The sequence below is a fragment of the Solea senegalensis genome, linkage group LG19 (assembly GCF_019176455.1).
Source record: "Solea senegalensis isolate Sse05_10M linkage group LG19, IFAPA_SoseM_1, whole genome shotgun sequence".
Taxonomy (NCBI): Eukaryota; Metazoa; Chordata; class Actinopteri; order Pleuronectiformes; family Soleidae; genus Solea; species Solea senegalensis.
In genome coordinates this window covers 13,941,614-13,963,787 of record NC_058038.1, presented here as the reverse complement: position 1 = coordinate 13,963,787, position 22,174 = coordinate 13,941,614, and the positions used below count along the sequence as shown (strand labels likewise).

At 44.0% G+C, this 22,174-nt stretch overlaps 1 protein-coding gene across 31 annotated transcripts in view; it reads right to left on the bottom strand.

Annotated features, from left to right (window-relative positions):
* Positions 1-304: 304 nt before the first annotated feature.
* Positions 305-22,174, bottom strand: part of cacna1aa (calcium channel, voltage-dependent, P/Q type, alpha 1A subunit, a) — a 70,383-nt gene continuing 48,513 nt past the window's right edge. For 7 of the 31 annotated variants that reach the window (XM_044050501.1, XM_044050503.1, XM_044050509.1 and 4 more), the window contains 16 exons: positions 21,679-21,795; positions 21,441-21,506; positions 20,796-20,893; positions 20,552-20,702; positions 20,297-20,424; positions 18,880-18,976; positions 14,587-14,701; positions 14,038-14,145; positions 12,923-13,026; positions 10,680-10,795; positions 10,468-10,600; positions 8,499-8,612; positions 6,935-6,973; positions 5,023-5,239; positions 3,493-3,776; positions 305-2,218 (listed from right to left, as the gene is read on the bottom strand). In XM_044050501.1, coding sequence (XP_043906436.1) covers positions 1,412-2,218; positions 3,493-3,776; positions 5,023-5,239; positions 6,935-6,973; positions 8,499-8,612; positions 10,468-10,600; positions 10,680-10,795; positions 12,923-13,026; positions 14,038-14,145; positions 14,587-14,701; positions 18,880-18,976; positions 20,297-20,424; positions 20,552-20,702; positions 20,796-20,893; positions 21,441-21,506; positions 21,679-21,795 — 2,694 coding nt within the window. In that variant the 3' untranslated portion in view covers positions 305-1,411. Of the gene's footprint in view, positions 2,219-3,492; positions 3,777-5,022; positions 5,240-6,934; positions 6,974-8,498; positions 8,613-10,467; positions 10,601-10,679; positions 10,796-12,922; positions 13,027-14,037; positions 14,146-14,586; positions 14,702-17,837; positions 17,935-18,879; positions 18,977-20,296; positions 20,425-20,551; positions 20,703-20,795; positions 20,894-21,440; positions 21,507-21,678; positions 21,796-22,174 lie in introns of all 31 variants that reach the window. The other 24 variants (XM_044050512.1, XM_044050514.1, XM_044050516.1 and 21 more) reach the window with 16 other exon arrangements.

Below are 22,174 nucleotides of genomic sequence, written 5' to 3'. Positions count from 1 at the left end.
GTTTTACAAAAAGTTACTTCCACAAAAATATGTGCAATTACTGCTGTATCAGTGGCAAGCATTTGGCACAGAACATACAGACAAGCGAGCAAAAAGTATCATTTGTTCTGCCTATAGATGCATATAGTTTCCATCCAATCACCCCATATGCTTCTGTCACTTGATATGAAAGTATAGAGAGGAATGTCGTACAGATGTGAGAGAGAAAGAGAGAGAAACAGAAAGGCTTTTTTTTTCAAATTTAAAAACAAAGAGAAACCCAACAGAGCACAACAGAAAGGACTGAGGAACCCCGCCCCCCCCCCACCCGCCCGCCCCACATACAGTAGATTTTCATTGTTGCTATTAATATATATATTTTTTGTACCATTCATGCAGTATTCCACAGGGTGTACAACTCTGCAAGTCTAAGAAACGAAGCGTGTGTGGGGTGCAACAGAAGATTCAAGCTTCAATGTTTTGAAGAAGTAGAAGAGGAGGAAGGGGAGGAGGAGGAGGAGGAAGAAGAAGAAGCAGCTGCAGGAATAGAAGAAATACTGCAGAAAACAGTTGTTGGTTTTGTTTTTTTGTTTCTGACCACCACAACATTTTTGTTTTTCTTCTCTTATAGGTCATTGGTTGAGGTTGGTTAAATGGATTCTGGGAGGAGAGTGTTCTCCAAGGACAGGGGTAAACATCCCTAAAACACCCCGTCCTGTGCACTAGATTTTGACTGAAGGACTTGTCAACCCCGTGCAACAATCCCCAACTCTCCCACCCACTTGGCCTTCTCACCTCATACAGGTGGAAGGCTCCTTGTCAGTTTTGTTCTTACTTAAAAACACAGATGATAAAACTCATCAATATTCAACTGGTGGCTGAGAGGGTTGGATTTGATTCTCTTTTCTTTTTTTTTTTTGCAGCTAACCGAACTGAAGTTAGCTTTGAGGAAAAAAAATCTCGTCTCTGACTGTAAAGTGTCTTTTGTCGAGTCGCAACTCTTGACATCTTGTAAGTGGCTGTAGCTCATTGCCAGAGGCATAATTTAAGACACACAGAGACAAGTGTTCATCACCCCTTCTGCTTGCAATCCTTAAAGACTACTTTGAGGTTGGTCTTATTTGGCATCAAGAGATGAATGCAACAACAACACAAGCAGAACATGGAGGTGCTTTGTGACCTCCTCTCACACCATGTTTCTCCAGATCCTGCCTCAGCATTCTTGTTCCATCCCTTCATCCTGACACCTATCTCCGTATCTAGCCCACCATCCCCGGGACAAGCCAAGCAGTGGAGGAAAAATTGAATACAGAATAATGTAAAAGTCAGTCTGTGCTCTGGCTGAGAGCTTTCCTTTTCCATCTTTCGAACCATCTTTTAGTTCGTTTTTTGTTTTTTTTAACTCCTTATGCCCCTCCCCCTTCCCTAGAGGCTAGCACCAGTCATCGTCCTCCGTCTCGCTGTAGGGTTCATGCAGGCCCTTGCGGGGGCCCCTGGGATGCCCAGCTGGAGGGGGGACCTTGTGAGGCCCAGTATGTGGGGGTCCATGTAGATGTGTTGAAGGTGATGAGGAACGATAGCCGTTGGGGAGGCGTCTCTGGGCAGCTGGTTGCACCTGGCCCTGTATGGGCCCAGTGAGGGCAGTGGTGGGAGGAGGTGCATGGTGGGCAGTCCTGGGAGAGGTGCGACTGGGCTGTGGGTGTGGTGCGGGATGAGGGGGGTGGTTGTTTACAGGGTGTGTCTGGGGTGGAGGGAGGGGCTGGGGGTTATGTGGCTGTTGAGGTGGTGGCAGTGGGTGGTTTATCAGTGTGTGTGGATGAGGGTTGCCACCCTGTATGGCGCTCTGCTCATAGGCAGGTGGTTCATGGTGGGGCTCGTACTCCTGATAGTCCTGGTTGTGGAAGCAGCCATCCCCTTCTATGGAGCCCCCACCACCACCTGTGTCTCCCCAACGAGGTGGGGGATGATGACCCTGGCGGACATTGCCATGGTGGGCCAGAGGTGGAGCGGAATGGGGAGGTCCCTGGCCTTGGGGAGGCTCAGGAGAAAAGCGGCGAGGGGCTTGGGGTCTGCTCTGTGGCCCCCCGGGCGGTGTGGGTATGGCCTTACGGACCACAGGGGAGTAAGTTACATGGGGCCTGGGTGTTGCAGGTGTCTGAGGCAGCTGTCGACGCCCTCGACGTGGCGTACTGGTCCCCGAGGTTGAGGGGACAGGACTTCCGCTGACCGAACTACTGCCCTACACAAAAAGTGAAATAAAGCAAATAAAAAGAACGAACCACGAATTCAATGATGGAACGTGTTGAGTAGAAGAGAGGATGGGAAAGAGAGAGCATGTGAACAAACGGAAGAGAAAAGAAATAGAGAGACAGAGAGAAAGCAGGAGATTCCAGACAGGAAAGCAAGAAAAGGACAACAATAAGCACAGCAATGATAAGAAGAATAAAAGCACCAGTCATGACAGAAGTGGAGGAGAGAGAGAGAGAGAGGTGGAAATGAGAGGCATCAAAATGTAACAGAGCAGATGTGGATAAAAGAGATGAGATTTCAAACAGCACCATACATAGAGAAGCAACATGTCACGCAGAGGAAAGAAAACAAAAAATGACAGGAGAAAAAAAGGGTAAAGGGTTGATTTCTGGAGCAACAAATGTGGACTAGGGTAAATATGGTCACTAAACAAACAGAACATGCGTTTGCATTTAAAGCAGCACTATGTAATGTTCAGTAAGCAACAGTCCCCCCCGCAGCCACAAGTGGTTGTTACATCTGTTGAGTTCAGAGTCCTTTGTAACCAGAAAACAAAACCTATTAATCTCTTGGCCGGAGCTTCAACTGAGCCTGAAACAGAGGTGCTGCACAGACACGTCAAACTTACCAACGTTTTCCTCACTGACTATTGTAAGATGCATGCTATGCTTTGATGCCTTGATTTATTCTACAAATTAAAATAATAAAACAAACAAATAAATCATATGTTAGTACTTTAGTCCTATTTTAATGAACAGTTGTAAAAGTAAAGGTAATGGGGGAGCAATTCAAAAACATTTAGGCGGGGCAGATATAGGGACAGCAGTCACGTATGCAAATATACATTTTTATGTATATTTGTTGGACCATTGGAACTTACATATTCACACCAATAACCCCACAATAATGTGTATGTTATGTGCATGTGGTCAAACATACAGTATATATACAGTATGTGAACATATAAGGTTCACACTGTGCTATCTTTATCATTTTTCTTGAACACATCTCTTGACCTCTAATCTGAGGGCAGCAACAAATAGTTAAGAGCAGCCTTTTAATAACAACGTCACTGTGTGATTGCCACTTTTGCTATAGCCACAACATTCTTCCTGATCAATAATGCCTTCACAGTCATTGTCAGAGCTTTGTTGGCATTGTTAACTACCATCAAACTACAGGCTGCTGAAAATGTGTTTCACCACTGCATTTTGTGTTAGTAGACGGTAGACACCGCATGCACACGAGTACCCAGAATCCCACCTGTCTGTGCGTCATGCACTCGCGACCCTCGCTGGGCGATCGCGACCAGCGTCGGTCCCTTTCTCTCTCCCTCTCTCGATCCTGCTCTCTGTCGCGGGAGGGCTTGTGCCCGTACTCGCCCCCTCGCTCTGCTACGTAGCGCTCCTTGTCCACAGAGCCATGGTGGTGGTGATGGTGATGGTGATGCTTGCGGTCTTTGGACCGACCGCGATCTCGGTCACGATCCCTTTCTTTGGACGTGAGGTCACCCGACTGAGTGGTTGTGCTCAGGTCTGTGCCCAGGCCTGATGGGGGAAGTTTGTTGGAGACGACATTGCGGTGAAGTGTGGTGGAAACACGAAAGAGTGCCATTATAGTATATAACAATATGACATTGAAAGGTGAGGTGCAACATTTTTCTTATAAATGTGACACACATCTCTCCCCCACCTCTCCTCTGTCCCCCATTTTTCCTTTCACCCCAACCGGTCAAGGCAGATTTATTCCTGTTAAGTTTTTCATTTCTCTCTGTCTGTGTGAACTGTCTTCTCTCTCTTATTGTAAAGGTGTATGCATTACTATGCACAGTGCCTTGAGATCATGTATGTTGTGATTTGGCACTATACAAATAAAATTGAATTGAATTGAATCCTTGGCCTGGTTTGTTCATTCAGGCTGCTGTAGAAACATGGTGGTGAACTAAAACACAACAACATGAACTAAAACACAACGACATGAACTAAAACACAACGACATGAACTAAAACACAACAACATGAACAAATGTTTTTGTTTTATTTTATTATATTTTATTCTATATATATATGTATATATATGTATATATATATTATACACTTAGAGAAACATACATTCTGTATGGGTAATATATTCTGCCAATTGCTATGCTCCTAAAAGGACCTTCGTGTGAAGCAAATTCAGCATTTCGTATCCTCAAATGTTAGAAAATAGTGGCTGACGTGAAAAAAATACACATGTACTGTTAAAATTAACTGTACACGTTTCCCTCCAGGAGTCTTTTCAAAAATGTTTTAGGCGTGTCTAAAAATATGGCTTCATGACACAGAGGAGCCACAGTGAGCATAACTCCTCCCCAAACACGGTGTCGATATAAAAACTCTTTTACTGCACGAGTCCCGCTAATGTGTCTAACGTGGATGTAAAAACAGAAAAGCTCTGACGGCTTTTTCTAAAATTCCTAAAGATGAGGAAATGAAGGAGTGGAGACGAACAGAAAGAGGAGCAGTGTGACTGCTGATAAAGAGGAAGAGGGAGAGAGAGGGTGGAGGGCCACTGCTAAGCTTTTAAACACTTAGCAACCTTTTTAATCACTCAAAGGTGGTAAGGATGGTTACTAACACATTTTCCTGTTTCCTATTTCTATCACTTTACAGGGACTTTATAAAAGTACCTTTTAAAGTTATACAGGCTCACTTTAGCTTTTTCAATCTTTCTCACTGCAGAGAATACTTGTGTAACTGTGGTAAAGTAACACTGTACATGGTTGTTTAAGGGCAAATGTTGTCTTTCCTACCTGTGTCAGCCTCCGTGTAACGACAGAGGGAGCGCTCAGACGCACGATGGCTTCGGTCTTTTCGTCGGTGTCCATGCCTGGACGTTCTGCCCTCCTCCGGTATGAGCCGATCCATGTGGTGGTCGTTCGCTCCTCCTTTGTCTCTGTGGCCACGCCCAGACCTGCTGTGGCCCAGGGATGATGCCGAGCGTTTCATGGGACTGTTGTCACAGATGGTCTAAGAGCAAAAGAGAAAGACCAGAAGACAGACATGTTGACTTTGACTGTCGGGTATGTGCCTTCAGTGAGCTGTGTAATAAGACATGTGTGTGTGTGTCATAGGTGCATATGTGTGAATGGACATTTTAACTGTATGCAACAACCCCACCCCACTCCATTCTCTAACCATATAACTTTATAAAACAGGGGTCGGCAAAAAAACAGCCCATGGGTCAAATTTGGCCTAACATCACAAATATTTGGCCCTTAAAAAAACAAGCAATTTTCATAAATCCTCTGCATTTAACTAGATAAATAACACGGATAATTCCCTCAGCATTTAAATGAAACCGTGTCTAACCTTCATAACTGAAACACATCTAATTGCATATTCACTTCAACCAAAACACACGTCCACACTGACTTGCAGTTATCAGCGAACTGTGTAATAGTTATTAAGTGATTGGATTATTAAGTAAACTCATGAATCGATGGCATTCACCAGAACGTTAAGTTCTTATTCAAGGGCCTTATATTCAATTGTAGCTACAGCTAACCTGGACTCACTCCACTGCACCTGCAAATCTGTGCTAGTCCCCACATGTACACTGCTAAAGAAACCATCTGAAAACCACAGGAACTGCCGACCCCTTACTCAAAGAATTGAGACCAAAAGAAAAAAGTCAAATCAAACAGATGATGGCAAATGTCCATGCCGTCCATGCTTCTGTATGTTGCGTTGTAACAGAAAAAAAGAGGGGTCAGTACGACTTGCAACACTGCTCTATCTTCGCCACCTATAAAGCCCCCAATCATGGCACATTCCAGGCTGAACCACTCCTCCTGTTCTCTCTCAGCGTGCTTTTCCTCCAGCCATGCAGGTTCATAGGTGTTGTCCTGAGTCCTCTGCCCGCACGAGAACGTCCTCCTGCAGCGTCGAGGCGGGACAGCAGGACAGAGCCTATGGTGCCATGGGAAAACTGAAAACTGCATCAGGCTACTTCAGTGCTAGATCCTTCAGGCAATTTTTTCCCTGTTTTTTTTTTGTTTTCCTGTATTAGTCATATTCAGTGACAGGTGTCAGGTTGGCAGGTGGGATATATCTGGCCTAATAGGAGTAGCACTGAGAATCCCAACAACATATCCATTCATGCACGCAGATACACAACCATCCTCTGTCTGCATAACTCTCTCTCGCGCTGTTTCTCTCTCTCTCTCTCTCTCGCTCACAGACACTGCACTTGAACACATTTCTTGCATGCAGGTGGGCAGGTGCACATGGAGACATGGACATAGACGGGGAAACATTGACAACATCGTTATAGATGAGCACGCAGGCATGAAGACAAAGACCAACAAAGCTACAGCAGCAGCTGAGACAGAGAGAGAGACAGAGAGGGAGGGAAGCAGTGACTATTCATGATAAGAGGGCACATGCAGAATGCAGGCCAGTTACAAACCCACTATGTTATAAGTGCATTACAGACATGGCTAACAATGCGAACTAAGATGGGTTTTTTGGGGGCTGGGCTTACATTGCACTTGTTCATGCTGAAAAATATTATCCTTAAAAGTTCAAATCAGCCCTCGAAATGACGGAGAAACCACACGACAACGTGTAAAAGAGGAAAGCTACGCGTTTACGGAGCATGTGAGAGTGAAAGGGAGAGAAAACAGAGAAAGAGAGATGAGACCGGGAAGACAGTGTACATACACTGAGGTTACTGCCACGTTGTTTCCCTCTCCTTCGCTGCTGTATGAGCACAGAGAAGACACACACACACGCAGGGCCACAAATACACGGAAGGTGTGGTCACACATGAAGCATACATATAGAACCAGAAAGGGAGGCAGAGGGAAGGGAGAGGGAAATAAGTAAGGGAAACAAGGACGGATTGGTACACAAGGACAAAGAAAAGGGGGTACAAAGGAATAAAAAACCAAACAAAGAGTGTTAGTTGGAGGTTTAACCCAAAAAGAGATGAGGTGTGACAGTGAAAAGAGGACAACAGAAAGAGAAGGAGGGACAGAGAAAGAGAGTCTAATTAGACACTGAAGCAGCAGTGAAGGTGGAAGAGAAACACTTACCACAGACACTGCAAGGTGGTTGGCGTCAAAACACTGTTTTACAGACAAGGTCACCATGAAAATGCTCAATCAACAGCACCACGGTCACAACAGCAATGACAACGGCAATCAGCAAGAGACGCACAAAAAAACGGATAGGCATTTTCAGACACGCGCATGACTCAAAGTCGACTCAAACGGCAGACGACAATGTGACGGGTGTTTCAGGGGCACAGAGAACGGTGAGAGCGCAGAGCAACGACACGCACACAATCTCACACACACACACACACACGTAAAACGCACGTGCACAATCACACTTGTAGCATGCTGGTTCCAGTCCTGGTTCCCCAATTAAAAAGGAATTCATTAAGAGTTTGGTTGAGGCAGGAAGGAAGAGACAGTTTAGTACAAAACAAACCAGAAATAAACCAGGGTTTCCACAAAATAAGGGAACAATGGAAGCGCTTAGAGTGCATGTATGTGTGTCAAAGTGTGTCTGGGTTCTTACATAGATCATTTGTGTGCATATGACGACCAGAACACCCATTGGGATATGAAAACATATATAATGAATGAGTGAGTTGGGTGGTTAAAGAAAAGGGGACAACCACAGATGGAGTCCTCCATGCAGGTGGGAGAATGAGAGACAGACGAGAGGAGAACAGAGAGAGGAAGGAAACAAAGGAAAACAAACTTTGTTTTGCTGTGGTTCTTGTGAATTTAAGTTTGGATGTCAGCGTTTCAGCAAACCATCTCCACATTTTGGTTTGAAATAGTGTCATGATGGGCCACACCGGTGGTGTAGTGGTTAGCACTCTTGCCTTTGGGTTTGCTGCGGGTTCTCCAGTTTCCTCCAACAGCGCAAAGACATGCAATACGGGGATTAGGCAAATTGGACACTCTAAATTGACCAAAGGTGTGAGAGTGAATGGTTGTTTGTGTCTATGTGTCCCCGTGATGGACTGGTGAACTGTCCAGGGTGTACGTCACATTTCTGCCCTATGTCTGCTGAGATAACCTGATGTGAAATGTATCTCAGTGTGGCCTGTGTGGAGTTCTCCACTGTGCATTCAAATAACCACAGCAACAAGGCTTTCAGCCATGAGTCAGACCTCCATGAATCTGATCATGTCAAACAAGGGACGATGAAGGACACACACACGATGAAGGAAAGAGAACGAGAGTGGTAAAGTGAGAATGCTGCTCACTTGGTTGTCGCCTGGGAGGCGGGGCATGGAAGCGGCCCTGCCATGGCCTTCCATTGGTGGAAAGTGCTCAGTATCCGAGTAACCATCCTGCCCCATCTCTCTCATCTCTACCGTCTGCAAACAGAGCAGGAGAGCAGGAGATGGTGTGACTGGCTGCTATGATATAGGGGTGTGGTGGGGGGGGGTTGGGAAAGGTTGTTATCCAAAGAAAGCAGAGAAGGGATGGTGAGTGACTTTTTGGCTTTTTTTTTTTCTTCTTTCTTTCTTTGTTTGTCTCAGCTTTAAATTGTGGGATGAATGGACAAAATTAAAGCCGCCCTACAGACTGTGAGATTTCTGCAGTCTTTATAAAGATCTTTACAAATCACACTGTGCAACATGGATCGAAATACCTCGGCTAAGACATCACGTATGAGGCATGCAGACTCTACGATGCTGACACCTGTTCAGTTGCAGGCTACAAGGCAAGTCACCGGCCATCTCATCAGCTGCAATGCAACGTTGGTAAACAGCAGAAGAGGATGAATCTGGCCATTGTTATGTTCATGTCCAGTGGCTGGTCAGTAGTTCATTTCTGACACCATGTGGGAGCCACGATCAAAGGCATCGCCACTATCGTTTCATGTTGGTCAGTCATATGATGCCTGTGTGGAAACGTTAACAAAATGCTATTTCACATTTGCGGAGGTTGCCGTTAAATATTTAAGCAGCAGGCAAATGCTGGCATGCTCACTGCTGGAAGGTGATGGATTTGAGAGGAAGATCATATGCAGCCCCAAAGGATATGGGGAAACACAAACTGATCACATGATGTGGACCAGTTGTAGGCATACGTTTATTTGCACCTCCATTTTAAACAGAGGTGAGCACCTTCTTCATTGTTGTTTCGGTCGTTATTTGAGATGCAGTGCTGACTTTTTTCAGCAGGTTATTAAAAATTGACTCTTTAGAGGACAGAAAACATGCTCATGGCTTCCACTATAACGATCTTGTGTCTAATCTAAGGGAGAAGGGAAACACAAACGTGTCAGCCACGCATGGAGGTCCACGAGCAGAGAGGTATAGCATGAAGAGAGCGACATGAAGCATTCAGAGGACTGCGATAAAACTCTGAATGAAAGGTGCAAATGTGCAGTGAAGGAAAACTGCAATTAGGAGAGAAAATTACACAAGAAACGGGTTTGAGGTAAGGAGCAGTCAAAGGAAGGTCAGCACCATGTCACTCGTGACTTAAGTCCTGAGATGAGACAGAATAAATTAAATAAAGAAGTATAAACACAACAAGAGAGACTGTACGAGACCTGCGCCTTTGTTAGAGGCTCAATTACAACAGTAAAAGTACAATTTAATGACTTATTTTCAAAATTGTTAAACACTAAGAAGAAACAAGGAACGAGATCCAAGTCGGTGTCCTGATCAACAACTGTTCTTAAACACAGTTATAATAAAGGTTGTCGCAGACATGATGTAATAGCCCAGTGGCTTTATCTGTGTAATTTTCAATCTCAGCTCTTCTTTGGTTTCAGTTTATTTGGTAGCGATGACATGAGAGTCAAAACAAATGTATATGGAAGTGTGTGGGTAACGCTTTATATTAAATTACAATAACACCGCGATAATAGTATGGTAATACCGAGTTTAATTTCCAAAGTAATGTCACGGCTAAAACCTGGTAATGACAAATACAACAGGCTAATGTTAGAACTCAGCCTCCTACGTGTCTCACATACTTTCCATTGTTGTTGCAAAGCTAATTACCACACTTTTACTTCCCTATTACAAACATATTACCATACAATTACCATAGTGTTACTGTACTGTAATGTAAAACGTTCCCAGTGTGGGTTGTTGTTGACACAAACCTGATGTATAACGTATAGACAGATGTATGCAATCAAATGTATGTATGCGTGTGTGTGCGTGTGTGTCTGCGTGTTCCTCAGTGTGTATGTTAGAATGAACGTTCTACCTGAGAGTTGGTCATGCTTCCTAGGCCGTCCTCAGGGTGTCCCTCTGGACTCCAGCTGCCAACTTTCTGAGACATCTCCTGGGCACGGGCAGTCACCCAAGAATGGCTCTCTGGGATCCCCCCCTCCACTGGCCTATGAGACACACACACACACACATAAAAAAAAAGCACTTCCTGCAAAACATCAATCATTAAATCAACCTCCAACTTACAGACTGTTAACAGTGTCTGTTGTCTCTGGTGGTGGAAGGGCGTTGTTAAGTCCCGGGCCCCCGTCCTGAGCAGGGGAAGGTGGCTCCACGCGCTGAAACAGTAATGGCGTTCGATTCTGTGTGAGATAATACAACATGGCCGTCGCCAGCTATCAGGCAAATGGAAAATGGAGGGAAAAGTGGCAGAGCAGGAGCAGAGCTTTTGAAAAAGGGACTGGCAAGACAAAAGAGGTGATGGGAAAGGAGCATTAAGGAGCGGGGCTGATTGAGGGAATAGCGTGGTGCACTGCATTCTGGGATCTGGAGACCACGTCCAGGACAAAGCCACTCGCTCAACGGCTTCAGGTTGGAGGAATGATCAGTAATCAATGATCAGTAATCATTCAGAATTACATGTGACGATGGATGTATATACTGTAATATTGATGGAGTAAGCCCAAAACAATACATTTTAGCTAGAGGTGGAGATGTTTAAGATGGGAGGAGTGAGACGGGGGCGTCATTCAAAAGAGGGATTGATTACATCACGGATGATGAACACTACAAAAGTCCCGTTGAGGGCCACACATGGCAAATTAAACACAGACGTGGAAAGAAATGAATTACACTTACTCACGTGACTGTAATTGAGTGAGTTTGTTTGTGTCATTTTATAAAATGTCTAATTTTACTTTTAATCTAATGTTTTAAATCACATCTGCTACTGAGTAAAAAAATGAAATAAAAACATTCACGCTTTGGCAGTGAATGATGACGACAAGGGAATTGATTAAGGTCCCTGAGTGAGTGAGAAAGTCAAAGCATTTCTGACCTTTGACCCATTTTGACTGACACATTATGTGTCTCCATATTTTATTTTGTCAGTACTTTGATTTGTTTAAGGTTTGCCTTTAATTAAAAACAATTCATGGGAGATTTGTGCCCCCTTTTTGCACGACACAAGAAACCTTGTTATTAAAATAACCAATTACATTTTAAACAAGCTACTTTTTTACTTTAACTGGGGAGTACATTTTTAGTACTTTTAATTTTGTTATGGAAATAGTGGTACTTTTACTTGAGCAGAATATTTCAGTACTCTTTCCACCTCTGGTTAAATATGAAATGCTAAACATTCAGCCATTCATCTGCACCATGTTGCAACTGTACTGCTACATAAACACATTTCCTATCTCATTGCAGCCAAACAACCTTCAGCACAAGCCCTTAATACAATTTAATTGAACGGATATTTACATCCGCAGGTTTTTTGTTCCTACAACGTACAAAAGCCCTTTTTTTCACACAGGTGGAGACATGCATGGCGGAGATGATGCTGGTGTTGGGTAAAAGAAATAGAGAACGAATGGTAATTAAACTGTTTGATGAGTGACACCAAGAACATGCGCGTGTACATGGTTAAAAACCACAAACCTGTTGTTTCACACAAACCTGTTCACCAAATAAGAAATGTAACAGGTGACGACCTCTGTCACTGAATCTCCTCTACCAAGGGGTGAACTAGAGGACGGGATGCAGTGCTTGCTATAATGACGGCAGTGTAACAGTCCTTGGCTAAAGGCATGGGTGATGGGGACGGGGAGGGAATGTTTGTACAAGCAGTCGCTGCAGGAAAGAGTCCAGCTCAGCAAAATGAGGTAAAATAAAAGGTTCCCATGACGCCGAGGTATAGGCACCTTTGGGGCTGTGACAACATTCCAGCCTACAACTAAATTCCTGTAGTCACAAAGCATATAAACGTTAAAATAAAACATTACCTACATTTTTTCTGCATAATGTCAAATACTGCAAAAACAATAAGTGACAAGGTCTGCCCAGCAGGTGGCAGCAGCGTCGTTAGCAAAGAAACAATTCAGGTAGGAGATGGCAGATTGCAAAAGACTGCTGAATTAATATTCTCACCTCCCCCCTGTAGGACACTGAATAAAAACATCAGTGCTTTGGCCACCTCTACATGATCATTTATTTCAATTTGCCATTAATCATCGTCACTCACATCATACCTGGGCAAAGTAAGCAAAAGCTGCAAATATCAATAATGATATTTGATACGAGTACTTTGACTGTTTGGAATATGGGCCATGCTGTTGTGACGTCCTCATGGACACCAGCACAACAGTTGTCACAGCCCAAACTTGCATGAATGGGGCCTGCAGGCTTGATGCCAGTGCGTCAATCTGCCTTACAAGGCGCAGATGCAGGTTGAATGGAGGTCTTTTTTTTTCTGGCTGAGAAAACAATACCTGCTCATCACGAAGAGCCTGCGAGCGCTTGATCTTGCTCTGGCGGTAGTACTCCATGATCATCATGGCAGCGTAGATTTTGCCCACTGTCAGGTCTGTCGCTGCTGAGAGAATGACAAGTTACCCTGCAAGATTAGACCCGTTGGTATGGACCCTGAGCGCAAGGGATGGCAGAGAGGTGTGATGTGAAAAAACACTCACACACAGATCTCATGCACACATGAACATCGAGCAAATGGTCTTTTCACAGACAGATTTTTTTTTTTTTCTGTTAAATAAAAATCACATTTTCCTTTTTTTTCTTTTTTAATTTTCTTTTGTTTAGCTTTATAATAACATATGATGTCACAGGTACACTATTACATCAAAGCACCTCATCTCCAAACAGGCAATGCTCAGTATAGATTACCAAACAATAACTAAATAATGCATCTAGTTGCTCCAGGAATTTGTAATTAAGCAAATAAACACAAATTTAACCAACATACTCATTAAACAAGAGAATGATAGCAAAAGGATCTGTGATATCTGATTGACACAACGTGCTACTCAATTTGAAATCCATTTCCTAGCTGTGCAAATATCTGTGCAAGTGTGATTCATATTTAATACACTGTGTACAGTATTTTTCTATCACAGGTGACTTTGGTGCACAAAGCTGGAGTGAAAAGACATCTATAGAAAGTGGATCTATAGTGGGGCACCCTCTGATCTCAGGCACAGACAGAAACTGGTGAGTGTGCTTACTGTCGCTGGGAGAACAGATGGTGTATTGCATGGTTGTGTGCACAGTTGTTTTGTGTCTAACGTGCCCACTGTGCCTTTACTTTACACTTCTTGTGCCTCTGTTTGTGTTATCTGTTCACAATGTACATATATGTCGTCACGGATAGGTGGCGTGTGGGTGTGCATGAGTGAAGTGATGTGCCAGCTGATTCAGAGGGTGCAGCAGTGAGAGGAAGAGAGAGAGAGAGAGAGAGAGAAAGAGAGAGAGTCTGACTGAGAGAAGCGGTCCTCAGGTGGTGTGAAGAGAAACACTGTTGGAGCACAGGGTGGCGCAGGGTGGCTGCATCCAAGCCGCGTCGCTGCGCCTGCACCCACACTCTGCAACTTACACTTGTGCGGCGTAACCAGCAAATCCAGAGCCTTCTGGGAGAGGTTGGGCCAGATTGCCATCATCTCTTTTCTCAGCTCCGCGTCCATCTGATGCTTGTCAATACCACCTACAGGCATAGACGACAAACACACACACACGTGCACACACACATACGCCCGTGCCCAAGCACATACGATTCAGACACGTGAACGTAAACACACACACACACAAAACAGAAAGGACGTCGCTCAAACACACCAATCAGTCGCACCCATTCACATTGACACAGAAAGATATTGGAGAAAACATAGAAACACGAAAAACAACAGAGAGAGCGCGTTAATACGCAGTAATAATAAATACAGGTGTAGTAATAACTTCAGTGGAAGCTGTGCTCATGCTGAGGGATTCCACAGGACACCAAACTTCAGCTTCACACACAACTCAGCACCACCCTAAATGCACATTCTGGTTCTGGTGTCCTAAAAGAGCCCACTGTAAGTAAGATACTGTAGAAGGGGCTGTGCTGCACAAATAAGTAGATTAGAGGGAAAGCGGGATTCCAAACCTTCCGTACCCTTGGCGATCTTGATGTCGAGGGCTGTGCGGATCAAGGCCATGAGGGTGGAGTTGAAGTGGACCGTGTTGTCATCTGCCACAGGCAGATCCATACGAAGCAGTCTCTGTGGGAGAGCCAATCACGGTGAGGAGTGAGAAAACTGGGACGTCATTCGGACGGCATGTATAGTGAAACCTCCAGGTGACAGAGGGGGAGGGGAATTGAGGTTTATGGCAGGAAGGGGAGTGAGGAGCAGGGAGGAGGGTTTTGGGAAAAGGAGGTTGAAGGAGCTGTGCTTAGTATCTGCAGTGTGCTCTGCTTGTGTCTGTCTGCCTGTGATGACTCACTTTCATTTAGATTTAGGAAACTCTAAGCTCAATTACCTCTTGTGACGTCAAATTTACACAATTTTCAGTTGTTTTCAGCATGAAAGAACCTGTGAGTGTCAAGGTGTAGGATGAAAGTGAATATCCAGAATTGTATATTATATGTTACTTTATCTTTTTAAAGTTACGATGGTATGTTTTTGAAGCGCTAAAGATCTCACAGGTTGGTTGAATGTGCAGCACGGAGCCTTTCGATGAGAAATCAGGAGAACAGGCTGAGCAGCAGCTACTATGATCCACAACTCCCTCTAGGGGTTTGGAGGTTCACGGTGACGACAACAGAGACCAGATGATAAACCAATGAACCAAAAACACCTCTGATCTAAGGAGGAGGGCCACTGTGGTTTTTGTTTATTGGTTTGAAACGTTATTGGTCTTGTTGGTTTATAACAGAAACAGAAGATACACAGACACACACCAACTCACAGATGACAGAGTGACGTTCGTGTGTGTTTGATGACAGAAGACGGCGACAACCCAGACGTGCAGCAATTCATGCTTCCCATCTTATCCTGGTTTGTTGTTTTTCTTGTTTGTTTGTTTGTTTGTTTTTCTTTGCTTAAGTCAGCAGCTTTTTCTTCAAAGAAATCTAAAGTACCCCAGTCAATTACTGCCCATCCCAACCTCATGCGGCATGCAATGCGCACACAATATGCCTCACAGGACAAGCAGCTGCGCAGCTGAACACAGAAAGCATCCCCTGTTGACAACATTAAAATGAGTTTGTGAGCTGTTTTTAACGTGGCTGCTCTTGGCTGGGAAATTTATACATGATGAGGCTGAGCTGCAACAATAGAGCACCGAGCTCTATCACTAATTATCCGATGTGTGAAAAATGGGCACAGACTTAAAGGTTATTAGGTGAGAGAGAGCAGCATTCTGTGGAAAAAAGACAGAAGAAACTAAAGAAAACAAGCATCATGGATGTGTCGTTTTGGTGCTGTGCTGCGTGATTGTTCGGGTGACCGTCATCCACGTGTAACATGTGGCGATAGAATGAAAACATTGATTCTGCCAGACAGTAGATATAATAAAGGTTGACAGGGGAAGTGTGAGGAAGACAGATGGTGGGAAAATAAAAGTCAAGAGCTTATAAGCTAGAGCATGTAAAGAGAACAGGTGCCTAAAAATAGACAAACAAAAAGACAAACCATTTTGGAGGGGACGAGGGGAAAACAATACGCCATACTTTGTTGGCTGAGTCTTAATAAAAGCAGTCCTGCCTGTAGGCTCTGCTGTCTCACTTCAGCACAGAGACGAGTTTAAAAGCAGTGGAGCTAGGAGGGTCATTGTTCTGTGGACTGGTGGGAAGGTTGAATGTAAAGCTTTGATTTCTCTCATTGGCAAGATGCTGAGGGAAGGGGGAGGGGTTTATCTGTAACAGATATCGAGGAGCAGATAAAGATGTTTTGGAGGTTTTGCCAAAACCATGCATGGTGGGGTTTTAGAGCAGTGGGACTTTAGGAGTTTAACTCCAGGGAGGAGGCTTTTAAGAAAACAGGGTGGGGTTAAACTTAGAAGATAAAGGAAAGAAAGAAAGAAAGAAAGAGAGCACCCGATGAAAGGATGGATGAGGTTGATTATTACGAAGGAGACAGAGCTCGAGGTGTAAGAACCTGGGTTAAATAGTACATTTAAAAACAAAAAAGTGGGATTCCTTGACTGTTACATCATAAGTGACTCTCCAATTTAAAGAAAAAGAAAAAAAAATCATCCATAAAGAAGTATAAACGGTGCAAAATGTTAGCACTATTTATTCCAGGTCCGTTGGGAAAAAAGGAAAACGAGGAAGGATGAAGCAATGATCTCCTGTGCCTACAGGCTGTTTGGCCGGCTGTCCCCTGAGGCTCACAGTGATCTGCCAATGACTTGCCATGATGTTGTGGTGTGTAAAAGTGTTTGTTATCACACTGTGCATTTCCATTCTGATAACAATTTATGCCTGCGTTGACTCTGCTATGACAGGCAGGGGCATGTGCGGGTGGGAGGTGGTCGTGGTGGTTGACGGCCATGCAGAGGGCAAATGGAGTGCATAAGTGTGGACGGAAGAAATATGCAGAGATGAAAGGGGGGGGGCTGGAAACAGAATAGAACTGCATTGACGACAGAGCCAAAGGACAAAGAGAAGATTGGACTTGCAGATAGAAAAGCCTGCTCGGGGGCTTGGAGCTGCTACATGGAGTGACAGAAAAAGAACGGCCTCTGTATGGCAACCAGAGGCTCTCTGAGGAAAACACATCACTGACACAAGCCCTTCTGCTCTCTCTACCATGAGAAGTAACAGCAAATGTCTATGTGTGGGTTCGATACGACCTCATTCTGGGTTTGCGTGTGTGTGTAAACGTGTATGAGTTTGCCCCCCATCCACAGGACAGAAAGAGTCAGAGGACATAAGTCTGGCGGACCTTCCAAGCCCTGCTGCACATGCATATTTAGTGGAAGAGTATGTGTCTACATTTGTGCTTGGATGTTGAAATCATTGTTTTTTTTGTTTTTTTTTTAACAAACACACTCACTATATACTGTGTATACTGTATATATCTAAACGAGTGTCCATGATATACAGTACAAACGAGCTGAGAAGGTCCCTCTTCTCGTCCCCTCCTGTGGATACACAACCTTTGCCTGACCCTTCAAACTGATTGTCTTGCTTACCTCCACCCGTCAATCCCATACCACCACACAACGCCACAACACCAATAAGCCCACCCCCACTTTCCACGAAAAAGAAACAGAAACAGGAACAGAACCAAAGAAACAACGACACTAAAGTTTACACCACGTTGAGCGCTTAAGTCCCACCCTCCCACAACCCCAAAAGCCCTCCCAACACCCATAAGAGACTCGATGGGGGTAGATGGGGTCCTTTCTGACCTTGTAGGCCACCCGAGCTGGACACCTCTTCCCAAGGCCTAGAGGAGGACTTATGTGCCTCAGCATGTCATACATTTCCCTGCAACTGATCCTGCCACTGCATCATCAGCCAGTGTCACCAACCCGTTAACAAGAGCACAGAAAAGAGGGAGAGACAGAAATATTGATAAGGGGGAGAAAGAGGAGGGCAGGAAAAGAGGAGGAGGAGAAGGCAGATGCGATGGAAGGAACGTGGAGGAGATGATTGGTTAGAGGAGGGGGTTCAAAGGAGGATTGGAGGGGATAGAAAGGGAGAGACCAAAACAAAACAAAGTAAAAGAACAAAACAGAAAGACAACGTTATTGGGCTGATTTGGACAAAATGTGACCATGTGGCTCCTCTACGAGCTACAGTACTGTAACATCCATGTCAAAGACAGAGAGGGAGCAAATGACAGGGGGAAGGGAGACAACAGGAGGAAGATAAGGACTGGAATTTGAGAAGTTAATGTTCAGAAAAAAAAAAAAAAAAGGTTGTGTGTGTGTGTGTGTCTGTGAGAAGAAGAGCAAGGCAGAGCTTGACAGCACACACCAAGCTGCTCCTGCTCAGACGAAGAAAGAGGGGAGGAAGAGGTAGGGGTGTCAATGCAGTTTCTGTCTTTCCCCCAACCCCCAAAAACCAAGAACAATGCAACACTACAGTGGGCAACCGTAGCTTCCTACATTATAGCCATGGCTCCACAGCAAGCAAAATAAAATAACATTTTATCAAAAATAATTTAAAAGAAAAGAAGACTTATTTTACAGCATGGTAAAACGTCTTAACGTGTATTTATTTTTAAATTTTTTTAATATCATTTATTGCATTTAACATGCTTCTCTGGGTGTCTGCATTGTCCCACACATTCTCTCAGCAGTTCAGAATGCAAGTCGAAAAATGGTGGAAAAGAAGTTTCAAAAGATCAAAAGAAAAACTAAAATATATAAAGCAGCATTCATTCCATTCCTGGATGCTGTGGCTAGCAAGTGTGCTTTAGAGATTTTGTTTGAATGGAAGTCAAACCTTGCAGGCCACCCTATGAGGGCATTTCTTGCCTAAGCCGAGAGGCGGGTCGATAACTCGCAATAAACTGTACATGTCCTTATAATGAATGCGCCCGCTGCAAGAAGAATACAGGGAGTTAAGAGACACAGATATACACACAGGAAAAACACACACACACACACAAACGTCCAGAAAAAAGAGAGAACACTGGGAGGAAAAGCACAAGATTGACAAGTATACACACGGTCTCTAAATAAACAATATGTTTACTTTAAATAACAGACTTTTCAGACACACTTACAAGTGCAGCTATGCAAACAATACACACGCAATAAACACACACACTTCCCTTTTTCTGCCGTCCTCTTTACACCCATCATTGATTATCTACACAATATAATTAAGGAATCCCTAACAGAATAGAAAAGCATATACTTTGGTAAACAGTTAATAGCTGCTTGTGTTGTGCAGATCACCTCCCTCTTAAATGATGTGTTCAGTGTCAGCTTTGTGTGTGCGTGTGCGTGTGTGTGGGTTAAAAACAGAGTGCACGTTTCTAGAAAGGCAATTACTGTATTTACGACATTAGGAAAAAGTGAATTTGTCTGGCTAAAAATGGCACTCAACCCCAAAAACCCAAAAATAACGGAACGAAAATAAGAAACATTGCAAAATCAAGTCCGGTGCTTTGTGGCCGACGGGGAGAGTGGTGGAGAACGGCGTCGCAAAAAATCACCGGCGTAGTGGAGGCAGAAACACGTCATTCAATAAATCACTAGTGCTTGTAGACTGGGACGAGGGCAGGAGTCCAGGCGATCGAGCTCAACTTAACTGTGCGTGGAAACATACTGAATGTCTCCAACAAAGGCAGATTTAACTCTTCTTAACCTTTGATTTATTTCCTCCTCCTTTTCATTCCAATTTGTAATGTTTGAAGGATCCTTTTGTGCACTGCAGTCTACAGGAGAGCATGAGGGCAACACACAGGCACTGGAATACAGATACCATGAAACTTAGCATGTCTACAGTATATAGACAAGGGGTGGGAGGGGTTCATCTGGGAGTGTAGACGTTGCTACGTTAAGTTTTGGCAGTATGCAGATTCCAGAAGAGGGACATAGTTAAGGCTGAGGGTGGGTGACAGTGCTTACAAGAAAAGGGTGACGGAGGGAGGGGTTGTATGACATGAAAGAGATAACTGAGGTTATTCTTAAACAAGTTACAGCTCTATTTGTGTGCTGTCACCTAGGTAACCAAATAAGAACACAAAGGAAAGTCACAGCATTGTGACTCTGTGTGGATAAGCATCACAAGAATCATATGCGTCTTGTGGTTGTACGAAGACTATCAAAAACAAAACTGAGAACCAGAATATTTCTGTGTGTGTGTGTGTGTGAGTGTGTGTGCGCCCGAGGGCATGCATGTTATTACGCACCAGGCAGCAGGATCATACTCGGCCCATATCCTGACATACTCATCCAGGTGGTGAGGTCCCAGTATAGACGAATCTCTCGTCAGATACTCAAAATTGTCCATGATGACGGCCACGAACAGATTCAGCATCTACACGCGATGACAGACCCGAGTAAAAAGTACAAGTAAAACATATATATGTAGATCAGTTGAAAATCTCAGAGATAATTGGGGAAAAACTCATTCTATCTGATCTGAATGTGCAGTGTCTGCTCACCAAGAACGAACAGAAGAAGATGAAGGAGACAAAGTAGAGGTAGGCAACCTGGCTGCCACACTCTGGCTCTGGATTCCCTGACAGAGGGTCACACTCCTTACCCCCCAGACATGACAGCATGATGTCGTGCCACGCCTCCCCTGTTGCACTCCTACACACACACACACATGGAGATTATTTGATTTATGAAGGACTTATAGATAGTTTTAAAGTTTAAAGTTTAAGAAAAATAAAAATAAAGCACCTGAAGAGAAGCATGAGAGCCTGTATGAAGGTCCTGAAGTTGTTGTGCTGGTTGATGGCACTCTCGCCGTCTTCTTCAATAGCAATGTTCCCAAAGAGCTGTCAAACACAATCGTACGATCAACACAGAGCCGATGAGTCACAGATTTGTCTTGATTTGATGTCCTCTTGAAGCAAACCAGGAAATAAGAATACTTCACAGTCATAGCAGAATAGAAGTCCATGGGAGATTGAGATTGCGATCGAGTCGACTTCTCACTTGATTCATAACGTCAGTAACGACATTCACCCGAGGGGTTAATGGGATCGCTCGCTAGTTTCAGAATGTTACGTCAATTTTGTGAATGATGTTGCCATTTAGAGAGAAACAGACGATTCTTCTGGTGGCAAAATCTCTACATGCACCGGAACTCAAGGCTTCAAAACAGGAGTTTAGGTTTCTGTGCGTACTTCCCCACCACTTTTATTATAATAATAATAATAATAATAATAATGATAATCTTTCACCTCCCATCTTGCACCAAGTCCTTAGGATGATTATCATCATCGTCACTCTCCTTGGAGCCACTCATGATCATTACCCTATGAAATGTATTGCTTGCATCCCACAAACACTACAGCATGTTTGAACATCAGGCTCTCCTACCTGCATCCCAATGATGGCATAGATGAAGAACAGCATGGCAATGAGGAGGCAGACATAAGGCAGTGCCTGAGAAGAGACACATTATTCATATGAGAACTCTGTGCATGGAACTAGGCATCCTCTATGTATATATCTAAATATAAAACATTAGGAGATGTTTAATGTTAGTCAAATTCAGGCAGATGAAATCACACTGTACAGTTTCTCTGTGTGTTATGGGGAATAATTAGGTGTAAACCTTGAAGGACTGAACGAAGGTCCAAAGCAAGATGCGAATGGTTTCTCCCTGCCGCAGCAGCTTGATGAGTCGAGCTGCCCTGAACAGCCTCAGGAAGCTTAGGTTGATGAAATTATTCTACAGAAGAGTAACGACATAAGAAGAGAAAGAGAGCCAGAGAAAGAGAGGGGGTGTGGGAAGGATTAGGATTGAAAGGTGAAGCAAATAGGAAGGAAGGAATTAAGGGCAGGTGAAAGGGGGGTAGGAGTAGTGAGTTGGGGTTTGAGGGTCAGAACAAAAGGAAAGTTAGTTCACGTGCAAAGTGCACTCTCTTTCAACAAACGATAAAAATGAAAAGGAAAACCAAACTGAATGAGATTCAAACTCAACACAAACAGAAAAGTCAGGAGCCAAACAAGTCAAAGCAAACCAAACTCAAATCAGCAAGGCTCCAACAAGCTTCTCATATCATTAGGTTAGACAAAACCAAACCAACAACACAGGGAAGGGAATTCAT